We start from the raw sequence: 22,187 nt of genomic DNA, 5'->3' as shown, positions 1-22,187 counted from the left end.
TTAGGGCTATGGCAGCACATGCATGGGGGTTTAGAAGGAGCTGCTGATTCTGATATGAAGGGTAAGACTGAACGAGTAGATTTCCAAGTTTTCATATGCCTGTGGGGTTCTCAATCCCTGAAAAATGGCATCCATTCAAGCACTCACAGCAGCAAATGTATCCATCTCTCCTGCCCCCTTTCCTCCCAGCCCAAAGGCAGTCCTCTCATCTCCCCCGAGAATGCTCTTGCCATGGTTCCTGATGACATGCATATGGCTAAACCCATCAGACACATCAATAATTCACCTGAGTTGATGGTTGTCCGCTGTCCTTCCTCAGCTTCTAGGATTCCATATACATATTCTCAGACCCTTTTTGCAGGTTTTTCTTCCTCTTCCAGATCTCCAAATGCTGGAACTACCCAAGACTCTGTCTCAGGCTCTCTTCTTTCTCTACACTCTCTCCCTGGCAGATCACATCCAGTCACTCTTTTTAAATAGCACCTATATCTACTAACTCCCCAACACTCCACCTCAGCCTAGACCTCTTCCTTGACTCTAGGCTTGAATATCTAACAGCTTTTTTTAACATCCCACTTGGATTTTTAATTGGCTTTCCAAACTCAAACTGTCCAAAGTAGATTCTTAGTTTTCTTTTACCAGTAGCTTCTTCCTTGCTCTGCATTTTAGAAAAAAAATGGCATAACCCTTTAGCTGGCTGTTTAAGGCAAAAACCTTGGTACCATTCTTGAATTCTCCCTTTCTCTCATGTTCCTCCTCCCACCCATATTCAAGTCCTATCTGTTCTACCTCCAAAATGTGTCCCAAGTTCCCCTGTGTCATTCCATCTCTAGTGCCACTGCCCTGGTACTCCATCATGTCTTGCCTGGATGACTGTAACAGCCTCCTAATTGGCTTCCCAGCTGCTACTCCTACCCTCCACTTCAACCCACTTTCCACACAAAACCAAAACAATCATTTAAAAACATATTTAAAAATTAAGAAGACAGTTCTATGTATAATAGCATCAAAAAGTATAAAATACTTAAGAATCAATCTAGCAAAGGATATGAAAGATTTGTACACTGAACACTGCAAAAAAAAAAATTGTTGAAACAAATTAGGGAAGGCCCAAATAAATGGAAAGACATCCCATGTTCATGAATTGGAAGACTTACTATCATTAAAATGTCAATAGTACTCAAAGTGATCTGCAGATTCAATATAATCCATATCAAAATCCTAATGATATATTTTGTAGATAGAAAAAACCTACCCTAAAATTTATACAAAATCTCAAGGAATTCCCAATAGCCAAAACAATTTTGAAAAAGAAGAACTAAGTTGAAGGACTCATACTTACTAATTTTAAAACTTACTCCAAGCCTACAATAATCAAAACGGTATGGTACTGGCATAAAGACTGACATACAGACCAATGGCACAGAGTACAGACCCCAGAAATAAACCCTTGCCTGTATGGTCAAATAATTTTCAACAAGGGTGCTGAGATCATTCAATGGAGAAAGGACAATCTTTTCAACAAACGGTGCTGGGAAAACTGGGTAGCCACATGGAAAATAATGAAGTTGGGCCCTTTCCTTACTTCATACACAAAAATGAACTAAAAATGAATAAAAGGCCTACATGTAAGAACTAAAATTCTTAGAAGAAAACAGGAGAAAAGCTTCATGACATTAAATTTGGCAATTAAATTTCTTGGACATGACACCAAAAGCACAAGCAATAAAAGAATAAATAAATATAGTGAACCTCATCTAAATTAAAGATGTTTATGCATCAAAGGACACTGTCAACAGAGTAAACAGGCAACCCACAGAATGGGAGAAAATATTTGAAAATCATATATCTGATGAGGAATCAATATCAGAATACATAAAGAACTCCTAAGGTGCAATAACTAAAAAAGAAAAAACCCATTTAAAAAATGGGCAAATGAATCAAATAGACATTTCTCCAAAGAAGAAATATAAATGACCAATAAGCACATGAAAAGAGGCTCAATATCACTAATTATTAAAAAACAAAGCAAAAATCAAAACCACAATGAAATATCACTTCACACTCAATAGAATGGTTATTACCAAAAACCAAAAAATAACAAGTATTGGAGAGGATGTGGAGCAACTGGAATCCTTGTGCACTGTCAGGGGGAGTGCAAAATAATGCAGCCACTATGGAAAACACTATAGCAATTCCCCTCCAAATTAAAAATAGAATTACCATATGATTTATCAAGTCCACTTCTGGGTATAACCAAACTAATTTAAAGCAGGGACTCTGACAGATATCTGTACACCCACATTCATTGCACCATTATTCACAAGACCCAGAAGGTAAAAGCAAGCCTAATGTACATTAAAAGATGAGTGGATAAACAAAGTTAGTGGTATATATATGCAATGGAATATTATTCAGCCTCAAAAAGGGAGGAAATTCTGACACACACTACAGTATGGATAAGCCTTGAAGATATTATGCTAAGTAAAATAAGCCAGTCACAAAGAACAAATACTGATTCCACTTACATGAAATACCTAGAGAACTCCAATTCATAGAGACAGAAAATTGAACAGAGGTGATCAAGGGCAAAAAGGAAGAGAGAATGGGGAGTTAGTGTTTAATGGAACAGATCAGTTTTGCAAGATGAAAAGAGATTGGTTGCACAACAATGGGAAATGTACTGAATACCACTGAATTGTATGCTTAAAATAGTTGAAATGGTAAATTCTATGCCATGTTTATTTTACTACAATAAAAAAAATCTGATCATTGCACATCCCTCTCTATCTCCCTCCCCCATCTAAAACCCTCCAGTGGCTTCTCATGGTCTTAAGGATAATGTCTAAAATTCTTAACACTAATTATGATAGTACTTAGCCTACGAGGCCCAGTACAGTCTGGCTCCCAAACCTCTCACCAGAGGAATTGTCTCTCTCCTCTCTAGCCACACAAAACTCTCTCACATTGTCTCAGAGGCTTTATGACACTATTCTTCAGACTGAATTCCCCAGCCTCTTCATTCTTCAGGTCTCCGTGACCTCCATTGCCTCCACAAATGATGGCGAGCTCCAGCACTGCAGGGACTGTTAGGGCCTGCAGGAGTGATAGGGTGCAGCAGCTCTGGGGAGCCTCCCCTAACAGGCCTGAGGCCAAAGCCCCGGCTGCTGCCTTCCGCCCCCAGGTCCCGGAGTCCTCTCCCCAGCCACAACTGGGTATGCTGTGCATGTTTTCTCTGCCTAAGGCTGTGTCTTGGGTTTCCCATGCAGGGGTGTGTGTGTGTGCGTGCGTGTGTGTGTGTGTATGTGAATGCATGTGCGTGTGTGTAGAGGTTGTCCCAGACTCCTCTCCTCTCCACCCACCACTTATTCTCTGGACAGGCTCTCTGGCTTTCTGGAATGGATGAGTTTCTTTCCCTGCCAGATAGGGATGGCCCAAGGTGGCCTCATTTGACTTCTCTGGACAGGCCTTCAGGCCCATCCCTCATTCCATGGCTTTCTCTCCTGGCTTTGAAAAGAGTTCTGAGCATAATATTCCAGGCAGCTCTTCTAAGAGCATAACATTGAATTATGCTTTCAAGCACAGAGGTATTTTCCTCTTTTTTTCCTGACATGAGTTCTGGGGCACTCATGGCTATTGCTAATTCTTCTTAATGCCCTGGCACCATAGAAACAAGTTATGGTCTAGGCTGTGCAAGCAGAGACCTGGCCTGCAGGGGCTTCTCAGGAGGGTAGGGAATTTTGAGCCCCTCTGACCACCCTGGCATTCATGTCTGCTTGTCCATGGCTGCCTTGGCTACCCCTCCTGGCCTCTGGTATAGTAGGGCAGAAGGGAGAAGCGTGGTTAACAATGTGGGCTTGGGAGCCAAATGGGCTGGATTTGTGTTTCAGCCTCTTCCTATTTCGTGACCTGGCAAACTACTTTAGCTCTCTACGCTTCTATTTCTGCAGCAGTAAAATGAGAATTTTAATAGTAATTACCTGTGTCAGAGTATCAATGTAAGTAATAGAAAAAACAATGCACTTAGGTGCAGAGCCCAATACAGCAGGCCTCTCTGGCCCCATGACTGAGCTGGCCTCTTAGTTGGCCAATGTGGCCACATTTAGGCCACTCCTGTCCCTTGTGTGGGAAAGGCATACCCCATCCTGGGAGCCCTCAGGGTCCAGTGCTGAGGGTCTTTGCAGTCCTCTCTACATCCCAGAAGGCTTTGTATTCCCAGAGTGACAGCAAAGACAGAAGAGCCCATTCCCCTTCTTCCTCTCCTTCCTTTTCCTTGGTTGGGGCTCAGTGGTCAGGGCTCAGGCAAGGCCTGGGTGACCTCCTTCTAGCTTGGGCTACCCTCTGGCCTTCTGATGGGGTGAGGCACACCTCCCTCCCAAAAATCACCCACCCCTGGAAACACACAGTGCTGGCCCCTCAGCTCTAAGGGTCCATCCTCCAGATGGCAGCCATAATTAATGCTTAGCCTGAGTCTTCATGAGAAAAGAAGGGGTGTGGATGGCTAGGAACCAAAAAAGGGAATGTGACCTTTTTTTGGTGGGAGAGGAAGGCTGCGCCTGGTCCTCAACCACAAGGAGTATTGCTCTCCAGGGAGAGTTTGGAGAATAGAGTAGAGCCCACATTACTAGGGGGTGGGGCAAAGTCAGGGCAGGGAGTGGAAGGGACAAATGAAGGGGAGAAGTGGAAACACATATCTTAGTGTTTGGCATTTATAATGGATCCTGTAGTGATTTTTACTTTAAATTTAAGGGTCTTTAAAACTTATGCTGATCACTTCTTTGGTTTCGGAGGTCGTCTTGGTAAAGTGCAGTGTGTGTATTTTGGGTGCTCAAAGTGAAGCATAGCATAGGATACCCAGCATGAGCAAGGCCCTCATTAGCCGTCCAAGCCCGCATGGCTGCCGGGGAGGTGGGAACAGCAGGACAGAGCTATGGGAGAGTGACAGGGACCGAGTGCACACCCAAAGTCAAGCTTTACCTCTCAGGACACCTTCTCCCTGAGCCCCCTAGCCTGATGCCTTCCTCTCCAGGTAAGTTCCTTCCATTCCTCTCAACTCCTCTCACTTCTGGGAGCTCCTGGGCATTCCTGCTTCCAAATCCTTCATTATCTGTCACAGAACCACAGTGCTGTCCTCAGAGTCACTAAGAACACTCAGGCTATAGTGCCATTATCTGGTTGACAATTATCTTCCCCCCCATCAGTAGAGAAGCCTCATGAGAATGACATGTCTATTCCCTAGGGTCTAACATGGGGGTACACATAGGTGGCCCTCAACCAATATTTGTGGAACCAATGGATGAATGATTTTAATGGATTGATGTCATATCTGTCTTTCCTCAGACTGGAAGCTACTTAAGAGAGGGCCTCTGTCTGCCACTACCATTGCTGTATTCCCAGCAGCATTGGACTGTCCAGCAGTAGTGCTGGGGATATATCTTTGGGTCATTGGTTCCATGAAGTGAAACGAGCTCCGCCTGCTGGAGTGAATCAGCCTTGGCAGCAGGGGATGTGGGTGGGAAGGAGGCCTGTCTCCTTCTCCAGGAAAGTGGGCCAGCCCACCTGTGGGAAAGACACAAATAAAAGCTCTCAGGTGCATTGATCCTGAGCAGTCCCAGACAGCAGGATAAAAATAAGGCCACCTAATGCCGTACCAAGCATTTTATATAGATCATCTCATTTCATCCTCACGACAGACCCATGGAATAGATGTGACGCACATCTCCCTATTACAGAACAGGAGACTCTGAAAGGTCACATGACTGGCCCTAGGCCACACAGGTAGCGGGCAACCGCACCACAGCCACATGACACCACCTCTCAGAGTGCTGAGGATATTCTAGATGCCAGCGATTACGGGAGCCAGGGAAGGAATCCGAACGTGGGTTGGCACAGAGGGGATGGGCCTGGAAAACCTGGACTTGTTCTGTTGTCAGTGGTGGCCCCTGAGAGTCAGGAGGCGTGGGCTGCAGTCCCAGCTCAGCTAGTTTATGTGTTGTCGGTGGTTCTCCCTTCCCTGGGGCTTGGTCTCCTCATCCGCATAATGGGATTGTGCTGGCAACCACTTCACAGGTTGGTGCTGAGGATTCAAAAGTCCAGCACACAGGCAGGGGATCACCATGCTGGAGGGAAGGTACTTCCAGGTAATAAGAGGAATAAAGTGCGGGGTGAAGGGAACACGGAAAACTTGAAACCCCAGGGCTGGAGGAGGGTGAAATAAAAACCTGTTGGGCAAAGACAGGCTCAAACCCCCATGAGTTGTCTGGATGTCTGAGGGCTGGCTGCTGGAATCTCCCCAGAACCATCCCTCGGGGCTCTTTGCTGAGCTTCTCCAGAGCAGAATTGAGGTGTGAAGAAGCGTGACCTCAGGCCAGCACACTGTACCATGCACACGAGACGTACGTTTCTTTGGTTTTATTATTACAAACACACCATGGCTCTGTCACAATAGGGAAATCTGAGCTCTACATGCTCTACGTACCATTTCTTTTCTACCTGGACAGGGCCCCATAAAAGCGTCCAAGCCATGTGTAGATGCGAGACACATTTGACAGAACAGTTCAACTCATAGCTTATAATGATGCCATTTCTCCAGCTGTGCAAGGGCTTTACAAAAACTGTGCCAGGACTTCCCATAAGGCTGGATTGCTTGATTCATGTTTTATGAGCCCCATAATACTGAAGCTCCTTTTCCAGGGACTTGGCATAGGCAATAAATTCCACATTTGGGATAGGTCCTTTCTGGAAGCGAATGTCAGGCAGTGACATCCAAGTTTCTGCATGCAGTGGGTTAACAGCCATGTTTAGAGGAACACAATTTAAAAAGTACATCTCTCTCCCTCCTCCCCCACCTGCACAAGGCTCACATCTCATTATGGTGCGGCCCATGTACATTGAAGTGTGATACTTGGTTTTGAAAACATTCAAACAGTCTCTGTGGAAATCTGAGAGAAATTGGCGGGGAGCTGCCGTGGTGCATTCCTCCTGTAGTCCTTCATGCTAATGCTTCATCCTCTCTAATAACTTCTGATAGACAGGGGCTGAAAAAGAGACGTTTGTAACATCAAATAGGTGCAGATCTCCCCATGTCTGTCCAGGACATTGTCAGAATCTCAAGGACCGGGGCCAAGCAGCCTCCTTCTGCCATGCTCTCCTGCACATAGCAGGTGCTTTTTGGTTTGTGAACCTTCACTCTTACTCAAGGCCTGATGTTCTGGTTTTCTGTACCTATCAATTTGGAACTAGATCCTCATGATGGGCTCCTGCCAAGCCCTTTGCAATATTCCCAGACTCCCTAAACTGAAAACTCACATTAATCCTAAAAGGTTGTTACTCTTATTATCCCCATCTTACGGAGAAGGAAATGGGGTGTTCTGGGTCTGACCCCAAGTCACCCTGCTGTTCTGACTCCAAAGGCCAGGCTTGCTTTACTGCACCATGATGTTCTTATCTACATACAGCAGATGGCAGGCTGGGGCTTGCTTGGGGGTAAGGCCTAAACAGGTCTGCAATGACTTCAAACCCAGATCAGACTTACCTAGTCGCACAGACCTCTGGGAAGCCTGAAAGAAAACACAAGGTGTCAGGTTTTCTAGTGAAAGTTATACCTGCACCTACTTATGATGATGGCTTTGCCTATTGCCACCGCTACTCAGAAAAAATGCTGGGGTGAGGAAGAGAAAGGGGAAGGTGGAACTTATAGGCCCTGGGGAGTTCCTCAGGTGGCCTTGGCAGACATAAGTTGTGCAAGCCCCTATCAAGTGTGGCTTCAGGTGGACATTCCTAGGAGACCCCCAAGCCAGGCTCTCCCACTGAGACTACAGCCTAGAGTTGAGGGAGCTGGGGCTGCACAGGGGTGGCCTCAGGAGTAGGAGTTCAGGGCTAAGAATCCTTGTCGAGGGCACTAAGAAGACCCCTGTGTACAAAAGTGAAGTGACACGGTAAGCTCCAGGCCTCTGGGTTCAGGACCGCTCCCTGCAGCCTCTCCTCTTGAAGTGCAATCCTTCTGTAAGGCACCTCACATTCCCACGAAGCTCCACCTGACCCAAAGTAGCAAAAGAGCCAAGCAGGGCACTGAGCACTGGGCAAGCTGGGGAGCAGGAAAGGAAGCTCAGAAAGAGCCAGAGAGGGTTTGAGAGGGAGGTGAGGCTGGGGCAAGGAATGGATGGCTCCACACACATAGCAAGCCCAGTATCCCTGTATCCAGAATCCACACAGTGCCCAGGAGAGCCCCAGCCTCACCCACGATGGGCAATGCCATGGACAGCAGAAAAGTGACCCAGAGGCCCGGGCTCAGGGCAGGCCTGGCCACTGTAAGATGAGCTTGGGATGGGCTGCCCTCTTGGGCAGATGGCTTCCAGGGTGCGTCTGTTCTCACCAGCAGTGACCTCCCCATGATCTGAGGCTCAGAGGCCTCTGTGTGAAAGCCTGTGCTTTGGCCCATGAAAGTCCAGGAGTTGCCTGGGTTCTTTACTCTGAATTTGACACAGGCTGGGGCTGAGGATGCCCCAGGGGGAGTGGGGAGAAGTTTTAAGAGAGCCCTGGGGAGCAGCCAAGGAAGACAGGGGCTGGAGAGGCTCCTCTATGGCCCAAACAGAGGACCTAAGGCTGCTCAGGCGAGGTGCAAATCTAGCAGGCATCTTACCCTGGAAAACGCTGATGCTTGTTTGAAGATCTCAAGCGCAGAGTCTGCAAGTTCATCCCCTCTTTCCTGAGGTCTGTTGGCTGAAGAGGAAAGAAAAGGCAGGTTTGACCAGAGAGAAACCAATAGCATGTTATTCATAACAACCATGACTGAGGGACACTGGTGGGCTTTCTGGCTCACATTTCCAAAGACATGTTTTCTCTATAATGTTTCATAACTCATGGTAGAACTTGGCCCATGGGGAGAGAGCACCAAGAAAGGTGAATGCACACATGAGGAGAGGCAGGATGGAGGTTCAACTGCACTGGAGGCAAGGAGCACACACTGATGTGAGATGCTGTAAGAGGAGTGCTGGGAATCGCGAGGACAGCATCCACATGAATACAGAAAACTGGGCTGTGTCCGAGGGGAGCTAACACAGCTGGGCAACTCCACAAAGAGCAATGCATCCTCACATTCCTTAGTGTGGTGCATTCAAAACCAACAGCTCCCAGTTCACTCTGCAATCAGTCACATAGGCACAGTTTAACTATCACAATTACGTGTTATTCTGATCATTGTTTGGAACAGTTTTTCTTCTCTCCACCAACTGCCACATGGAGAGAAGGACTGATTGTAGAGCCAGTGGGGATGCGACACTTACCCGGAGGCTGCAGAACATTGGTGATGACATGGACCACGCCATTTGTGGCCATGATGTCAGGCTCAGCAACAGGCTCTTTGTTGACACTCACCACATTGTTTTTCTAAAGGAAAAACAGAGAGTAGTGGTTGAAAGTAGAGCACATTTATTTTATTCACTCAGCAAGTGTTTACTGAACACTTTTCATATGCCAGGTCGTGTGTAAGACTGGGGATACTCTGGTGAATGAAACAGTCCCTGCCCTTGACAGACCGTCAGTGTGGTGGATTAATTCAAATCTCCTGTGTGGATTTAGCACATTGCAATTTACATAATGCTCTTTTGTGTGATCCACTTAGTCCTCACAGCAGTGTATGATAAGGAGAGTAGATATTATTGTCCCATTCAACAGAAGAAGAGACTGAGACTGAAGACAGGAGAAGTGCCTCTTTTAAGCTAAGTAGGTGGAACAGCTGGAAATGGAAGTCAGGCTTCCTGCTCTGGGCAAAAGTCTCCTTCCATTTTGCCTGGGTGCCTGACTTAAGATTTTCTCATAGGAGGCCCACCCAGGGCAAATCTATCTCAGGCCTTCCTGAAGGGTCCATGCGACAGACTCAAGGGGGTAGGAGGCACAGAAGCCTGTGACAGACAGGACCCCAGCATCTGAAACCAGGTATGAGGAGATTGTTGAGCGACCTGCTAAAGTCAAACAAGTCATGCCCATGTCTACCTCCCTACATGCACATCTTCCTACGCTCCTGGTGAGAAACTGGTGAGCAAAGGATGGCTGAAGACCAGGAGAAAGGAGCAGAGAGCAGAAGCCAGCCACACACTGCAGAGTGGTCCCTCCACAGAGGGGTCAGTGGCCTCTTCAGGTGCAGCCGGGGAGATTTCTGGAGCTCGGCTGGGTATCTGCTCTGGGGACAATCTTAGTGCAGTTCCAAAGTGGAATGTATATCATCAATGTGCAGAGCAAGGGGCTCACAGAGCAAGTGTCAGAACTCACAAAGCCTCTTGGGATGGTCTGGTTCATGGTACAACTCAGTGAACCCCTGGGTTTAGGGGGGTGGGATGGGGTGAGTGTAGAGACTGATCTCTTCAGTCACGTTAGTTGCCTACCATCTCCTTAACAGAAGGAAGATCTAACAGCCTCTCTCAGATGCCAGATCAGATGCTCTATTCCCATGTAAATCTGGAAGTTCTTACTCATGTTAACTACGATCTCACTTGATTTCCCTGAAGACCCTCTTCACATTTCTCTTTTTCTTTGGATGAATTACACTCAGAAATTCGGGCTGCATCTTGAAGGTGTGTAATGCCATCCCGGGGGTGAGATATGTTCTGGAGCCCTGGTGGCAGGACACAGCCAGCCTTTGATTTGCAGGACACTTACCAAGCTGACTTCCAGCTTGTCGCCTTGGAGAGACTTTAGCCGCACCAGGGCCCCGATGCCTCCGCTAACCAGGATTTCATCACCAACGTGGTATTTCAGGATGTTGGCAAGTTCCTTGGCATCTCCTGCAGGTTGCGGGAAAAGGAGATAGAGTTAATCCCAAGAATGGTAATTAGCCTGGTCAAGGAGGGCCCAGAGGAGAAGATGTAAGTGGTCAGCCCTGAGAAGAAGAACTCCCTGCTCAGGGAATAAGCACTTATTAAGCTCCCAGTGTTACTCAACGTTGTGACCCACAGTCTGTCTAATGGTCAGAGGATACAAAACACATGTTCATGACCACAAATCTGCCCCTGCAGTCAGTGGGCTTCTGGGTTAAATATGCTCTCTGGGATGCTGGGCTCCCTGGCTGCTGAGAAGGAGTTAATCCATACTCCTCTGTGAGTATGACTCATGTTTCCATGAGATAAATATTTGCTTGGAAAGCTAGGGACCTTTCCAGCACCGGCATCTGGGACGTTTCATCATCAGCATGGCTCCCGACGGTTATAACACAGTAGTGCAATATTTACCCATTCTGCCCTCAAATGCTCATTCTGTTTGAGACGGCTGTTTCCTGAAGGGAGAACTTAAAAGAGTAGACAGCTGTACTGTGGAGGAGCCACGGAGCCAATGAGGTCAGGGCTGAGGGGGATATTCCCTCCGCAGCATCTCTCCTCGTCACGTCTCAGCATTCCTTTCAGCCCACATCAGTGTCTCCAGCAACTGGGGCAGGCACTGATTGCCCATAAAGGTGCACAGGCATTTCCCAAATTAAGTGTGGGAGGTCATTCCGAAAGTTTCCAGCTGCCCTCTCATCTCGGATACTCCCATTACCAGCCAAATGGCTAAATTTCCCCAGGGCTTATGAATAGCTATTTCCAGCATCTTGAAACTGAGAAGGGAGGAAGTTTTAATGTATTTTGGAGAGTTCACTTGGTTATTGACAAATGCACATGAGTGCCAGAGGACGGAGCCACTGGGTACCAACCAATTTTCAAACATCCACAACCCGGAGCTGACAAGGTTCCCCTTCCACAAAATACTGCCTGGAAGTGCAGAGCCACACTAACCCCTGGGGTGCATGGGATGTCCTTTCAATATCTCTAACACCTGGACCAACCTTTAACACCCTCTGTCCCCCAGGGGTGCCTCAGGCCAGGGGGAGGGTGTGTTAGGGAAGCTTTCTCCATCCCCCTCCTCAACTCCCACATAATTGAAAATGGAAAGAAAGCCAAGCCAGCTCGGGCCACCTGGGGAATATTCCATTCTTGCCGGACAGAGAGAGGTTGAGAAGTTTATGTTCAGAATGAACTTCTCCCCTCTCCTTAGGAATATACGTCAGCATCACAGACACAGGCATTCATTTAGCAATAAAGAAAATTAAACATGACACAAATTCACCATGGAGCTGCCTGCAACCTGAACTTTCTATTCTGCTCGCGAGCAGGAAGGGAGGTGTAGACAATGTGGGCCCCAAGGTTTGTCAAGGTCCTTCCTCTTCCTCCTGCTTTTCCTCAGTCTCACCTTTCTGTGAGAGCGGAAGCATCTCTCACAGGCATGCAGCTGAGCTAACCACTGCAACTCCCAATCCCACTCCACTTGCCCCCATCGTCATGGCTATTATTGACCAGGGCTGTGTGCCTGGCGCTGTGTGTGGCATCCTATTTAATCCTCACAACACAGGCTACAAGATACTCTTACCTTCCTCATTTTTCTTAGCCACTTGTAACCACTAGATCCCCTCCCAAACATCCTCAGCTAGATCTCTCAGAGCCACGACTAACTTCTTGGGAAAGCTTTTGTCTGGAGGGATTGTCAGTGCAGGTAACTGGCTTCATTATCACTGTGCTCATAGGTCTCCAGCGGGAAACATGCCTCAGTGACTGGGCTGGTCGCAGCCACCCTCACTTCTTTTCTACTCCTCTCTGCCTGGCTTCTGCCCAGGAGACTGAGCTCTATAAACTGCATCAGTGGGCTCCCTCCTGCTCTTGCATCAGCCAACGAGAGATCCAGATGGCAACTAGAGAGAGGGAGGCTGGGGCGCTGAGTGACCCTCCTTGCATGGTTCTGACAGTGGCTGCACATGGCTCTGGCTGCTGTTCTGTGCCCTTGTCCAAGGCCCATGACCTCCCTGGTTCCTGCTCTAATCCTCCCATTCTCCCAGGCCTAGGGGTAGTAAAGGCTTCCCAGGGTTGCTAGTCCCTGGTTGGCCTCATTCTTTGCTAGTTCCTTTAATCTCGCCCACTCTTCCACAAATAGTCCTATCATTAAACCCCTTCAAGCCAATCCCTAATGTGCCAACTGTTTGCTGCTGGGGCCCTGAGGGATCATTACTTTAGAAAAGTGGAGATGTGTACTTAAGTTGGTCTTTACCCAAGAGTCTGCTCCGTTCTCTTGGTGGCAGGGCTCGGAAGGCTTCATTTGTGGGAGCGAAGACTGTGTAGACTCCTTCCCGGTTGAGGGTCTCCGTCAGTCCTGCAGACTGGATGGCAGCTACCAGCATGCTGTAGATACACACACAGAAAATGTCATCTGTCCTGGGGGCCGAGAGGTATTTTCCTTAAATACTTCACCACTGGGGATAGTAGAGCCCAGACCGCTGGAATGCTCACACCTTGGTTTTCTCACTCTCCCTATGTACAAAGAGGGAGCGATTCTAGGCTCCATCTCCTCTCCACCCAGCAAAAATGCTAAGCTCTGTTAAATGGCCAGAGGTCAGAGGCCATGGGAGAAAGGTGGAAAAGAAAGGACAGAGGTATGGCTGACCCAGAGACTAACTGAGCCTCCAGGGATATGATTCTGGGAGGGCAGAGGGGTGTGGTCTCCAGGCCCTTGTGCAGGTGGCTGAAGTCAGTGACAGGGAAACATTCAATGTGACAGCACTGCGAGGTGAATGAGCAAGTCAGAAATGGAGATAGCGGGGCAAGAAAACAAACTCACAAGGGTGCTTCAGTTGCAATAAACAGATACTGCACAGAGAGTGAGAGACTCATCATGCCCTGTAAACTATGTGCTCTCGGCTCACTTGGAGCTTTACAATGAGCGAGTGATGTTTTCCTTGCACTTCAGTCATAAAAATGTAGTCCCCCCTCCCTGCTTCCCACGCCTGTGAGGATTACACTCTCAGAAGTAACCCTTCTTCCTAATGTAAGCTTTCAAGGCGACCCTTCCCTTTTCCCCATCCCAAGTCTGGAAGGTCACAGCAGTGCACCACTAGTGTTAATTGAATCCCTAAGGTAGAAGAAAGCTTGATAAGTAGCTGGGGCCCCACATCCCACTCCAGCATGACCACTGGGCAGAAGCCCTACCTGGGGATGGAACTAATTACCTAAAGCGATTGTCTCCCTTCAGGACATCCATGACAGTCCCCATTGGGGGGGTCAGCACCCGGTCCATTGTGAACAGGGTCCCGTACCTCCCTCTCTTGTCGTGGGCCGCGATGCAGCTGTTCTCAATGCACAGGCTCTGCACAGAAGAGGGACAGAGAAAGAAAGGACTGATTATCCTCCCACAAGGGGCCTCCTGATTTGTTCAGAGCATGTAGCAGGGTCATCATCCATGAAGATGAAGGAGTATATATTGGGGTGGGTTATTAAGGCTGGGATAAAATGATGTATTTTCTCAATAAATGGTCTTCCTTAAGGAAAGAATGGCTAGAGAGGCCCCAACAAAGTTACAGAGGCCCCATAATGAGAATATCAGTTACACATGAGGTCCATTGACAATGTTCAAATAAATAGATTGAACCCATTTATTTATTTGTTTAACAGACGATAGCCATCTTTAGTCAAATGGTGCTGATGGATCCCAGGCAAGAGCTGTGTTGAGTTGTACTTCCTATTTGATTTCCAGGGTAACTGTTGGGTTTGAAAACAAAGAAGACACAGCAGAAGAAAGAAGGCATCTTTTGGACTAAGGAGGGCTGTATTTTAGTTTAGGGGGCTTCTCTTCTCATAAGCTCAGAAGGAGTCCGAACTCCATCCCTCCTCCTAGATGTTCATTCCTAAATTCAAGAAGGACTTGTTCCTTCACAATAAAGGTTGGATAATTGTGTGGTTTATTCTCAAAGGCCTCCAGAAAAAGAGATTCCAGTCCTTCTGCAGGATCTCATTTTGGTATCAATACTTTTCCAGAAATTATTTCCTTCCTTTTCAGCAACCAGTCCTCATGCAAACTCCTGCTTATTGAGGACATTTTTTTTTACACTAATAGAAGTCCCACAATATGGAGCTTCCGAGGAGCATGACTTAGGACCCAGAACTTACATTACGATAAACAAAAACTCTCAGTTTTTTGCCGCCCAGAGTTTCTAGGGTCTGTCCATGGTACAGATACTTAGAGGCCAGCTGGTCTTTAATTATGTGGTTCCGAAGCAAATTCCTTGTATGGGCATCAATTGGAGGGGTTCCATCTGCAAGAAAAGGTGTGGTTAAGTCCAGAGAGATGTGCTCCTGCAATGAAGAGAGTGATGAGAGATAAATACAGTGAAAAAGCCTGTCTGTCCTTGAGTTTGGAAACAGGGATTGAGAAGCCAAGTGGAACTGCCAATATTCCTTAACATCTGGTATCTTCTATGGAGAAATAAAGAAGATCCAGATAATCAAGGGTGTTTGGGGTTTTGCCCTAAAAGGGAAGGGCAGGCACACATACAACCTGGCCCCCTTCTCTGCCTTCCTGTGGCTGCAGCTCAGCTGTACCCTCACTCTGACCTGTTGACTATACATTGGCAAGCGACTCTGCAAATAGAAAGGCAAGGGAATGCTCTGCTCTCCCAGATGTCAAGTCTTGAGTTCTGAGGAATGGCTCCCCAAAGGCATTCTCTGTGCTGCCTAATGAAACAACAGAGCCTCTGAAGTTTCTGCTGAAGTCACATCTGCTTTTAGTTGAGCTGAGTGGAAGTTCTAATGTCCCATGGGGTGCTGTAAATCGGAGAGTGTTGTAGAGGTGACAGGAGTGGGGAAGCTGCCTCCAGGGACAAACCAACGGGGATGTCTTCCCCATGTTACCTTTGAATACAGAATTCAGGGGAGCCAGGAGGGTCAACCGCTCACTTCCAGAGAGATGAGTGCCGAGGCCGGCTTGTCTGAAAAGGTCAATGGCTGTGGACACATCAGACTCTGCAGCCAATTCAAATAGTGTCTTGGCTACAAGGAAGGAGAAAGTGGGTTCAAAAGTTAAAAATGCTGTTTTCATTTATCATTCATCCACCCCAGGGCATGACATACATCAGCAGGAATGTCATCTCGTGAGTCAACAACCCCTCTAAACACTGCTGGGGCCCAGCGGGCTCATGTCATCAGGGGAACAGTCGCCTAGAAAATCTAACCAGTCAGGAGGAGAGGGAGGAGAGGTGAGCTCAGTTAGGCAGAGATCAGCCGCTGTCCCAGGCCCTGTGGGCTGCTTGGTCAGGGCACATTCTAACACTGGGGAGAAAGACAGTCTGTGTGATGGCTTCTGCGGTGTAGATAAGGCCAGCAACCACACCCATAGAAACATTTTATTTTTTCCTATGAGATTTCTTCACTCATGGACAGATCTCACTGGAAGACTAGAGTGGGGTTAGGATTCTGAATGAAACACAAGCCAAAGTCCATTCAGTCATTCTAACTGGGTCAGTGACCATGGGACAGCTTGGGCACTAGTGAAAAAGCACATGCTCTGAGGTCAGCAAATGGCCCTCTTTGCCCATCCACAGCAGGCAGATCTTCTGAAAGGCCTCTGCGATTGTATCTGTCCCCAGACCCCTTCAATGCTCCCCACGGCCTCTCCACTGCACTTGCATGCCTGAAGCTCAAGATGCATCAGTCTGGTCACAACCCACACATTTGCAGTGGCCGAGAGGCTGTGAGCTGAGTCCAGGCAGGGAAGTCGCCCAAAGATCCCTGAATTTCCCCACCCCTGCCACAAGAGATGGCAGAAGGGATGGTGGGCCAGGCAGGGCCAAGACCCTGGAGGCCTGGCCTACCTGAGTCTGGAATGAGTAGCTCATCAATGTAGTGGATCACCCCGTTGGTGGCCAGGATGTCTTTATTGGAGATGATCGCCTTCCCATTGATGGTGAGCATGTCCCCACTGCAGCCCACCTCCAGTGTCGTGCCCTCTAGGGTCTCCAAGGACAGCCCCGCAACGATGGCTTCGGCACACATAGCTGACTTCAGGATGTGGTTATTCAGCAGGTCTGGGGGCCAAACAGACTCAGGTCAAGTCAGAATCCACTCCAGCATGACCTCAGGGGCTGCTTGCAGCCTGCCCACGCTGTGAGGATCCTGTTCTCTCAGATGAGGACCCTCAGATGAGGCTGGGGCACCACAGGGCCCAGATCCTCCTCGCCTCCTGCCTGCTGTCCTAGAAAACCAGCTGGGGCTCTGTGGTCAGACTGACTGCTTTGAATCCCATGGCCACTTTCCAGCTGTGGGACCCTGGGTAAGTCATTTAGCCTCTTTGAACCTCAACTTCCTCATCAGTCAAGTAGACATAAGAATTGCGTTCATCTCCTAGGGCTGCTGTAGGGTTGACATGAAATTCTGAACGTAAAGCACTCGGCACAGTGCCTGACAACAGAGTAAATGCTCAACAAATGTTAGTGATTAGCTTATTTGTAGCTGAACTTCAGGGATACAAGAAAAACTCAAGAGAGCCTACCATGGGATTTTAGAAATCCACTGACCTTTATAAAAATGTAAACTGTAGTAGGAAAAAATGACAAGTGTACACATGACATGCTCTGAGGTCAGCAAATGGCCCTCTTTGCCCAAGGGTAAAAAAAAAAAAAAAAAAAACTTCATTTGTTCAGGTTTCTGTTCATTTAGCCCAAGGGTCCACTAGCTGCCAGGATATATCTTAAGGTTTGGTGATCAGTAAGACACGGCCTTTGCCATCCCATTCACCATACCCATAAATAATAAGTATGTCATTTATTTGCTTGTCCAAGTGCTACGTTAGGGGGCAGGGCAGGGCTGAGGCCCGAGGGGGACTCCCGACCCATCATGACTTCTGCTGGCCTCCATTGCCTCGGAGAGCCCAGACAGGCTGGACAGAGGCGAATGTAAGGACCAGTCAAGGAGGAAGAGCCCCTCCCCACCCCAGGCTGAGCAGGTGGCCTGGACTGCTGCTCACCAAGGCCACCGAGGCTCTTTGTCCCACATTCTCACCACGGAGGCAAGTTTCAATCTGATCCCTGAGTGTGGGAACCAAAACCACACTGTCATGGGCAGGAGGAAGCTCTGAGGCCCTGCAAGGCATCGGGCTGCTGCAGACGAGTTGATGGCCTTGAAAGCCGGTGCTGGCCACATTCAGCCAGAGGGAAAGAAAAACAGTGAGAGGGCCTATGGGAATGAGGCCTTGGGGACTGAGCTTCTCAGAGAAGGAAGGTGAAATCCGGGGTGTGGTAGAGGAACCTGCCAGGGCCACTTGGAGGGTGAGCAGGGCCAGGGCTGGAAACCAGTCTTCAAACGGGACATACCACTAGCCCTGGCTGCTTCTCGCCTGCCTGCCTGCCTGCCAACCTGCTGGTAACAGCAGGAGACTGTTGGGTGTGGGGCAAGGACCTCTTCCTTCCAGTCTGCAGCCACGGCACCAAACAGAGTGTCCTCGCTCTGAACCAGCCAGTTATTGATTAGGAAAAGGCAGATTTGCAAAAGGGAGGAAGTAGGGGCTTTTTTTTCTTATAATTTATAATAAGGAGTTCTTTTTTTTTTCTTTTGAGAGAGTCTAGCTTTGCTGCCCAGGCTGGAGTAGTGGCACGATCTGGGCTTATTGCAACTTCTGCCTCCCAGGTTCAAGTGATTCTCCCACCTCAGCCTCCTGAGTAGCTGGGATTACAAGCGCCTGCCACCACACCCAGCTAATTTTTGTATTTTTAGTAGAGATGGGGTTTCACCATGTTGGTCAGGCTGGTCTTGAACTCTCGGCCTCAAGTGATTTGCCCATCTTGGTTTCCCAAAGTGCTGGGATTATAAGCATGCCCGGCCTATAGTAAGGAGTTCTGAGGTCTCCAAAGCAAAAAGTCTGCTCTGTACAAACCATGTTTTAATAGGGAATACAGTTCTAAAAGCCTTTGGGCCCCTTGAGGCTGTGTGTGTCCCAATGCCTGCCCTCATTCCCCATTTTGTGCTGTGAGTATCTCTGTCATTGCAGTCACCAAATCAGATGCCAGCAACTTCTTTTAAAGCCTGCCGTTTCTACTGGGTCTTAAGTTCCTTGGAGGCAAAGGCTGTGTTGTATTCATTTTCGTGGCCTCTGTCCCCAGTGCTGGCCAGGCACATAGAGGTACCATAATCATCTGGACACAGAACAAATCCTGTCTTCCCATCTGTGCTTTCAGAAATATACCCTTTCCCATCCCTGCACAGATAGAAGGAGAGCACTTTAAATGTATAGCGTGTCTGAAATGCAGTAGACATTTTATACAGCACATCAACAAGGTGGGTTTAAATAGATTCAAAAGAAATGAAGTGATCCTGGAATATGTTTGAGAGGAAAACTGTGATGGGGTGCACCAGAGACGTGGGGCATACCCTGCGTTTCAGGGGACTCAGGCAGCAGCTTTGTGCTCATGGCCTTTCAGAGGTCCTGGAGTAGAAAGGGGCAGGGTGGGGGAAGGCAGAGTCCTCCTTTCTCATCTCCAAAAGGAAAACATGTGAAAACACGTTAGCTCCTTCCCTCTCCTGCAGCAATAATCAAGGCATTGCCTCACTTAGCGGCTCATTGAGGAGGGCATGATGAAATCTGAACTGGAGAGTCAAAAGTTGACTATGACTGTTTTTTGTTTTGTTTTTCTTGTTGTTGTTGTTGTTTTGAGATGGAATGTTGCTCTGTCACCCAGGCTGGAGAGCAATGGTGTGAACACGGCTCACTGCAAGCTCCACCTCCTGGGTTCAAGTGATTCTTCTGCCTCAGCCTCCTGAGTAGCTGGGATTACAGGAACCCACCACCACGCCTAGCTAAGTTTTGTATTTTTAGTATAGATAGGGTTACGCCATGTTGGCCAGGCTGGTCTCAAATTCAAGACAGATGATCTGCCCGCCTCGTCCTCCCAAAGTGCTGGGATTAAAGGCGTGAGTCACTGTGCCTGGCCTATAACGTGGTTTTTAACTGTAATTTTGGTTTATCCATAAGGCCCTTAGCCACAGAGAGGAATGGTGAAGAGTCGGCGTGAGGAATTCATTTCAAGGCTGTCAGTATCTGTCGCCTCCACACCTGTAAGCTGTTGCTCTACCTGTTAGCCTTGCTCTGGCCTTGGCCATTCGATCCTTTCACTCTCCCTGTTTCTGGCCAGGGCCAGCTATGGGTCTCTAGCTATGTCTCTCTTCAGTCTAGCTGTCCCCAGACAAAAGCTGCTGGATTCTGTACTCAGCCCTCAGAGCAGCGTGGCTGCTGCAGAGACACAGTTAGCTGAAGCAACAGGATAGGATGACCCCAGCCCATGGCTGCAGTGGACATCCTGAGGGTCACCTCATGGCAGGTGGCATGTCCATCTTGGACTAGAGAAGGTGCTGGGCTCAGTCTAGCTGCACAAATGAGGCAGCAGCAGGAGCCAAAGGATGCTCACCTCTCAGGGCTTCTGGGTCACCCAGGATACGGTTCAAAGTCTCACTAGGGATCTTCTCGAAGGCCTCATTGGTTGGGGCCAAGAGCGTGTACTGGCCATTACCTTCAAGCATCGTGTTGAGCCCTGATGCAGCCACAGCAGCCTACGGGGAGGACAGAAGATGGAGTACTCCGTGAAGACTCTGGCATTCCCCACAGAAGATGCACACACAACTTCACTGGTTCCTCGCAAGAGCTCAAGGCTTTTGCAGAAGCCCAAGATGAAAACAGAAGCCAAACCCAAGCTCACCAATGACCCCCGGGGGCCTTGCTGGGCCTGAGCTCCAGCCAGCCTGGTCATCTTTCATGTCCTTAACCTGTCTTTCCTCTTCCTGCCCCCAAGTCTTTGTCCCTGCTGTCCCCTCTGCTCTTCCCTCTTTCTTTGCTTCTCTGATTGTATTCCTCCTTCCACTAAAATATCATTTCTTTGGGAGGTCAACTTGGCACACTTCCCACCTCATCCCACAGCCAGACAAAGGTGTGTCTGTCTGCTGTGCCTACACTCATGGCTTGCAGCCCTCCTCACACTGTCACTCAACAGTTATTGGTAATCACATACATGAGCCCATGCATGGAAGGATCACACCACCCATTCTCTACACAGCTGCCAGAAGGATCTTCTAAAGGCCTGAGTGCTTTCCTGCTGCTCCCAGGATGGAGACGGACTCTTTCCCAGGTCTGCAAGTCCTGGAGGATCAAGCCTGGCCATGCTGGCCTTGCCTTTGCCTGTTGTATGCCCTTCACATGTGACCTGACCCACTGGCCTCCCCCTTGCCCTTCCTGCCCTGAGCCTTCACTGGGTGTGCTCTTGCCCCAGCATTTTGTATAATGGATCCATTCTCATCCTTTAGACTGCAGATCAAAAGTCACCTCTTCCAGAGAGACCTCCCTGACTTTCCAATCCTCCCTGCACTACTGTCACTCCCTATTTACCTGCCCACTTGACAAAAATTATCACAGCCCATGGCTACCTTGTTGATTTGTTTGTTGTCTCTCTCCAGATAGAATACTAGCTCCACTGAGAATAGAACTTTGCCTGCCTTGTTCACCTCTATACTCCTGGAACATAGACCCACCTGGGAAGTAGCAGGTACCTAATAAGTATGTGTTATAAGAAGGGAAGATGGGCACAATGGAGGGTCAGAAGAGGGAAGGAAGAAATATTTACCAAATCTAAATAGTAAAAGGAGGGGACGCAAAGGGATCAATTGCTGTTCATGTGCTGCCAACTATGTGGGAACATCATTTTCTTGCAGATCCCTGCCCTTCAAGCAACCCAGAAGAAAAGCATGGGAGAGGAGCTTAGAGAGCCAGGCTCCCAGCTAACAGCCACCCGCGCCTGCGAGGCCCATTAGTGCCAGCCGGCCCCAGTGTGTTTGTCTCTCTGTGTTGGAGATCTCTAGGGAGGGACCACCCCACTCCCACTTGTATCCTTTGTGGTTAGGAAGTTCTCCTTGAATCAAGGCAAAAACCCTGACAGGGCAGCCTGCCTCCACTTCCTCCTGAGCAGCCCTTGCCAAGAGGAACATGCCTTCCCCTCCAGTTGTAAGACAAATGCCTGCTGGGCATGGGGGAAGGAACCGTATTCTCGTGGCCCCAGAGCAGTCAGAAGCCAGGCTGGAAATCAGACCCTTGACTTCTGTGTCCACATTGGTGGCCTCTCTGCTGTTCCGGGCTCCAAGAGAACATGGGTATGATTGGAACCAGAGTCCTAGGGTGGGGACATGTGATCCCACAGCACACACAGCCTGATAGGCCATTTATTCTAGTCCCCCATGTGGGAACTGCCACCTCTGGAAGCTACAGTGCAGGTCCAGGGCTCAGAGGACCCTGTGCTGCTGCAGCCACACACCACTGACATTTCCAGGGGAGGCAAGGAAAGGAACACTCTATAAAGAAGACAG

At 48.5% G+C, this 22,187-nt stretch overlaps 1 protein-coding gene across 2 annotated transcripts in view; it reads right to left on the bottom strand.

Moving 5' to 3' along the window:
- Window positions 1–6,396: 6,396 nt before the first annotated feature.
- The window catches only part of TGFBI (transforming growth factor beta induced), a 34,164-nt gene continuing 18,373 nt past the window's right edge, over window positions 6,397–22,187 (bottom strand). For both annotated transcript variants that reach the window (XM_003900127.4, XM_009209139.3), the window contains exons 7-17: window positions 20,246–20,387; window positions 16,661–16,873; window positions 15,702–15,839; window positions 14,961–15,106; window positions 14,024–14,160; window positions 13,069–13,199; window positions 10,657–10,781; window positions 9,285–9,387; window positions 8,642–8,721; window positions 7,535–7,559; window positions 6,397–7,037 (exon numbers count right to left, since the gene is read on the bottom strand). In XM_003900127.4, coding sequence (XP_003900176.1) covers window positions 6,997–7,037; window positions 7,535–7,559; window positions 8,642–8,721; window positions 9,285–9,387; window positions 10,657–10,781; window positions 13,069–13,199; window positions 14,024–14,160; window positions 14,961–15,106; window positions 15,702–15,839; window positions 16,661–16,873; window positions 20,246–20,387 — 1,281 coding nt within the window. In that variant the 3' untranslated portion in view covers window positions 6,397–6,996. The remainder of the gene's footprint in view (window positions 7,038–7,534; window positions 7,560–8,641; window positions 8,722–9,284; window positions 9,388–10,656; window positions 10,782–13,068; window positions 13,200–14,023; window positions 14,161–14,960; window positions 15,107–15,701; window positions 15,840–16,660; window positions 16,874–20,245; window positions 20,388–22,187) is intronic.

Source organism: Papio anubis, chromosome 5 (assembly GCF_008728515.1).
Source record: "Papio anubis isolate 15944 chromosome 5, Panubis1.0, whole genome shotgun sequence".
NCBI lineage: Eukaryota > Metazoa > Chordata > Mammalia > Primates > Cercopithecidae > Papio > Papio anubis.
The sequence above is the reverse complement of the archived record's forward strand: the minus strand, read 5'-3'. Positions and strand labels throughout refer to the sequence as shown.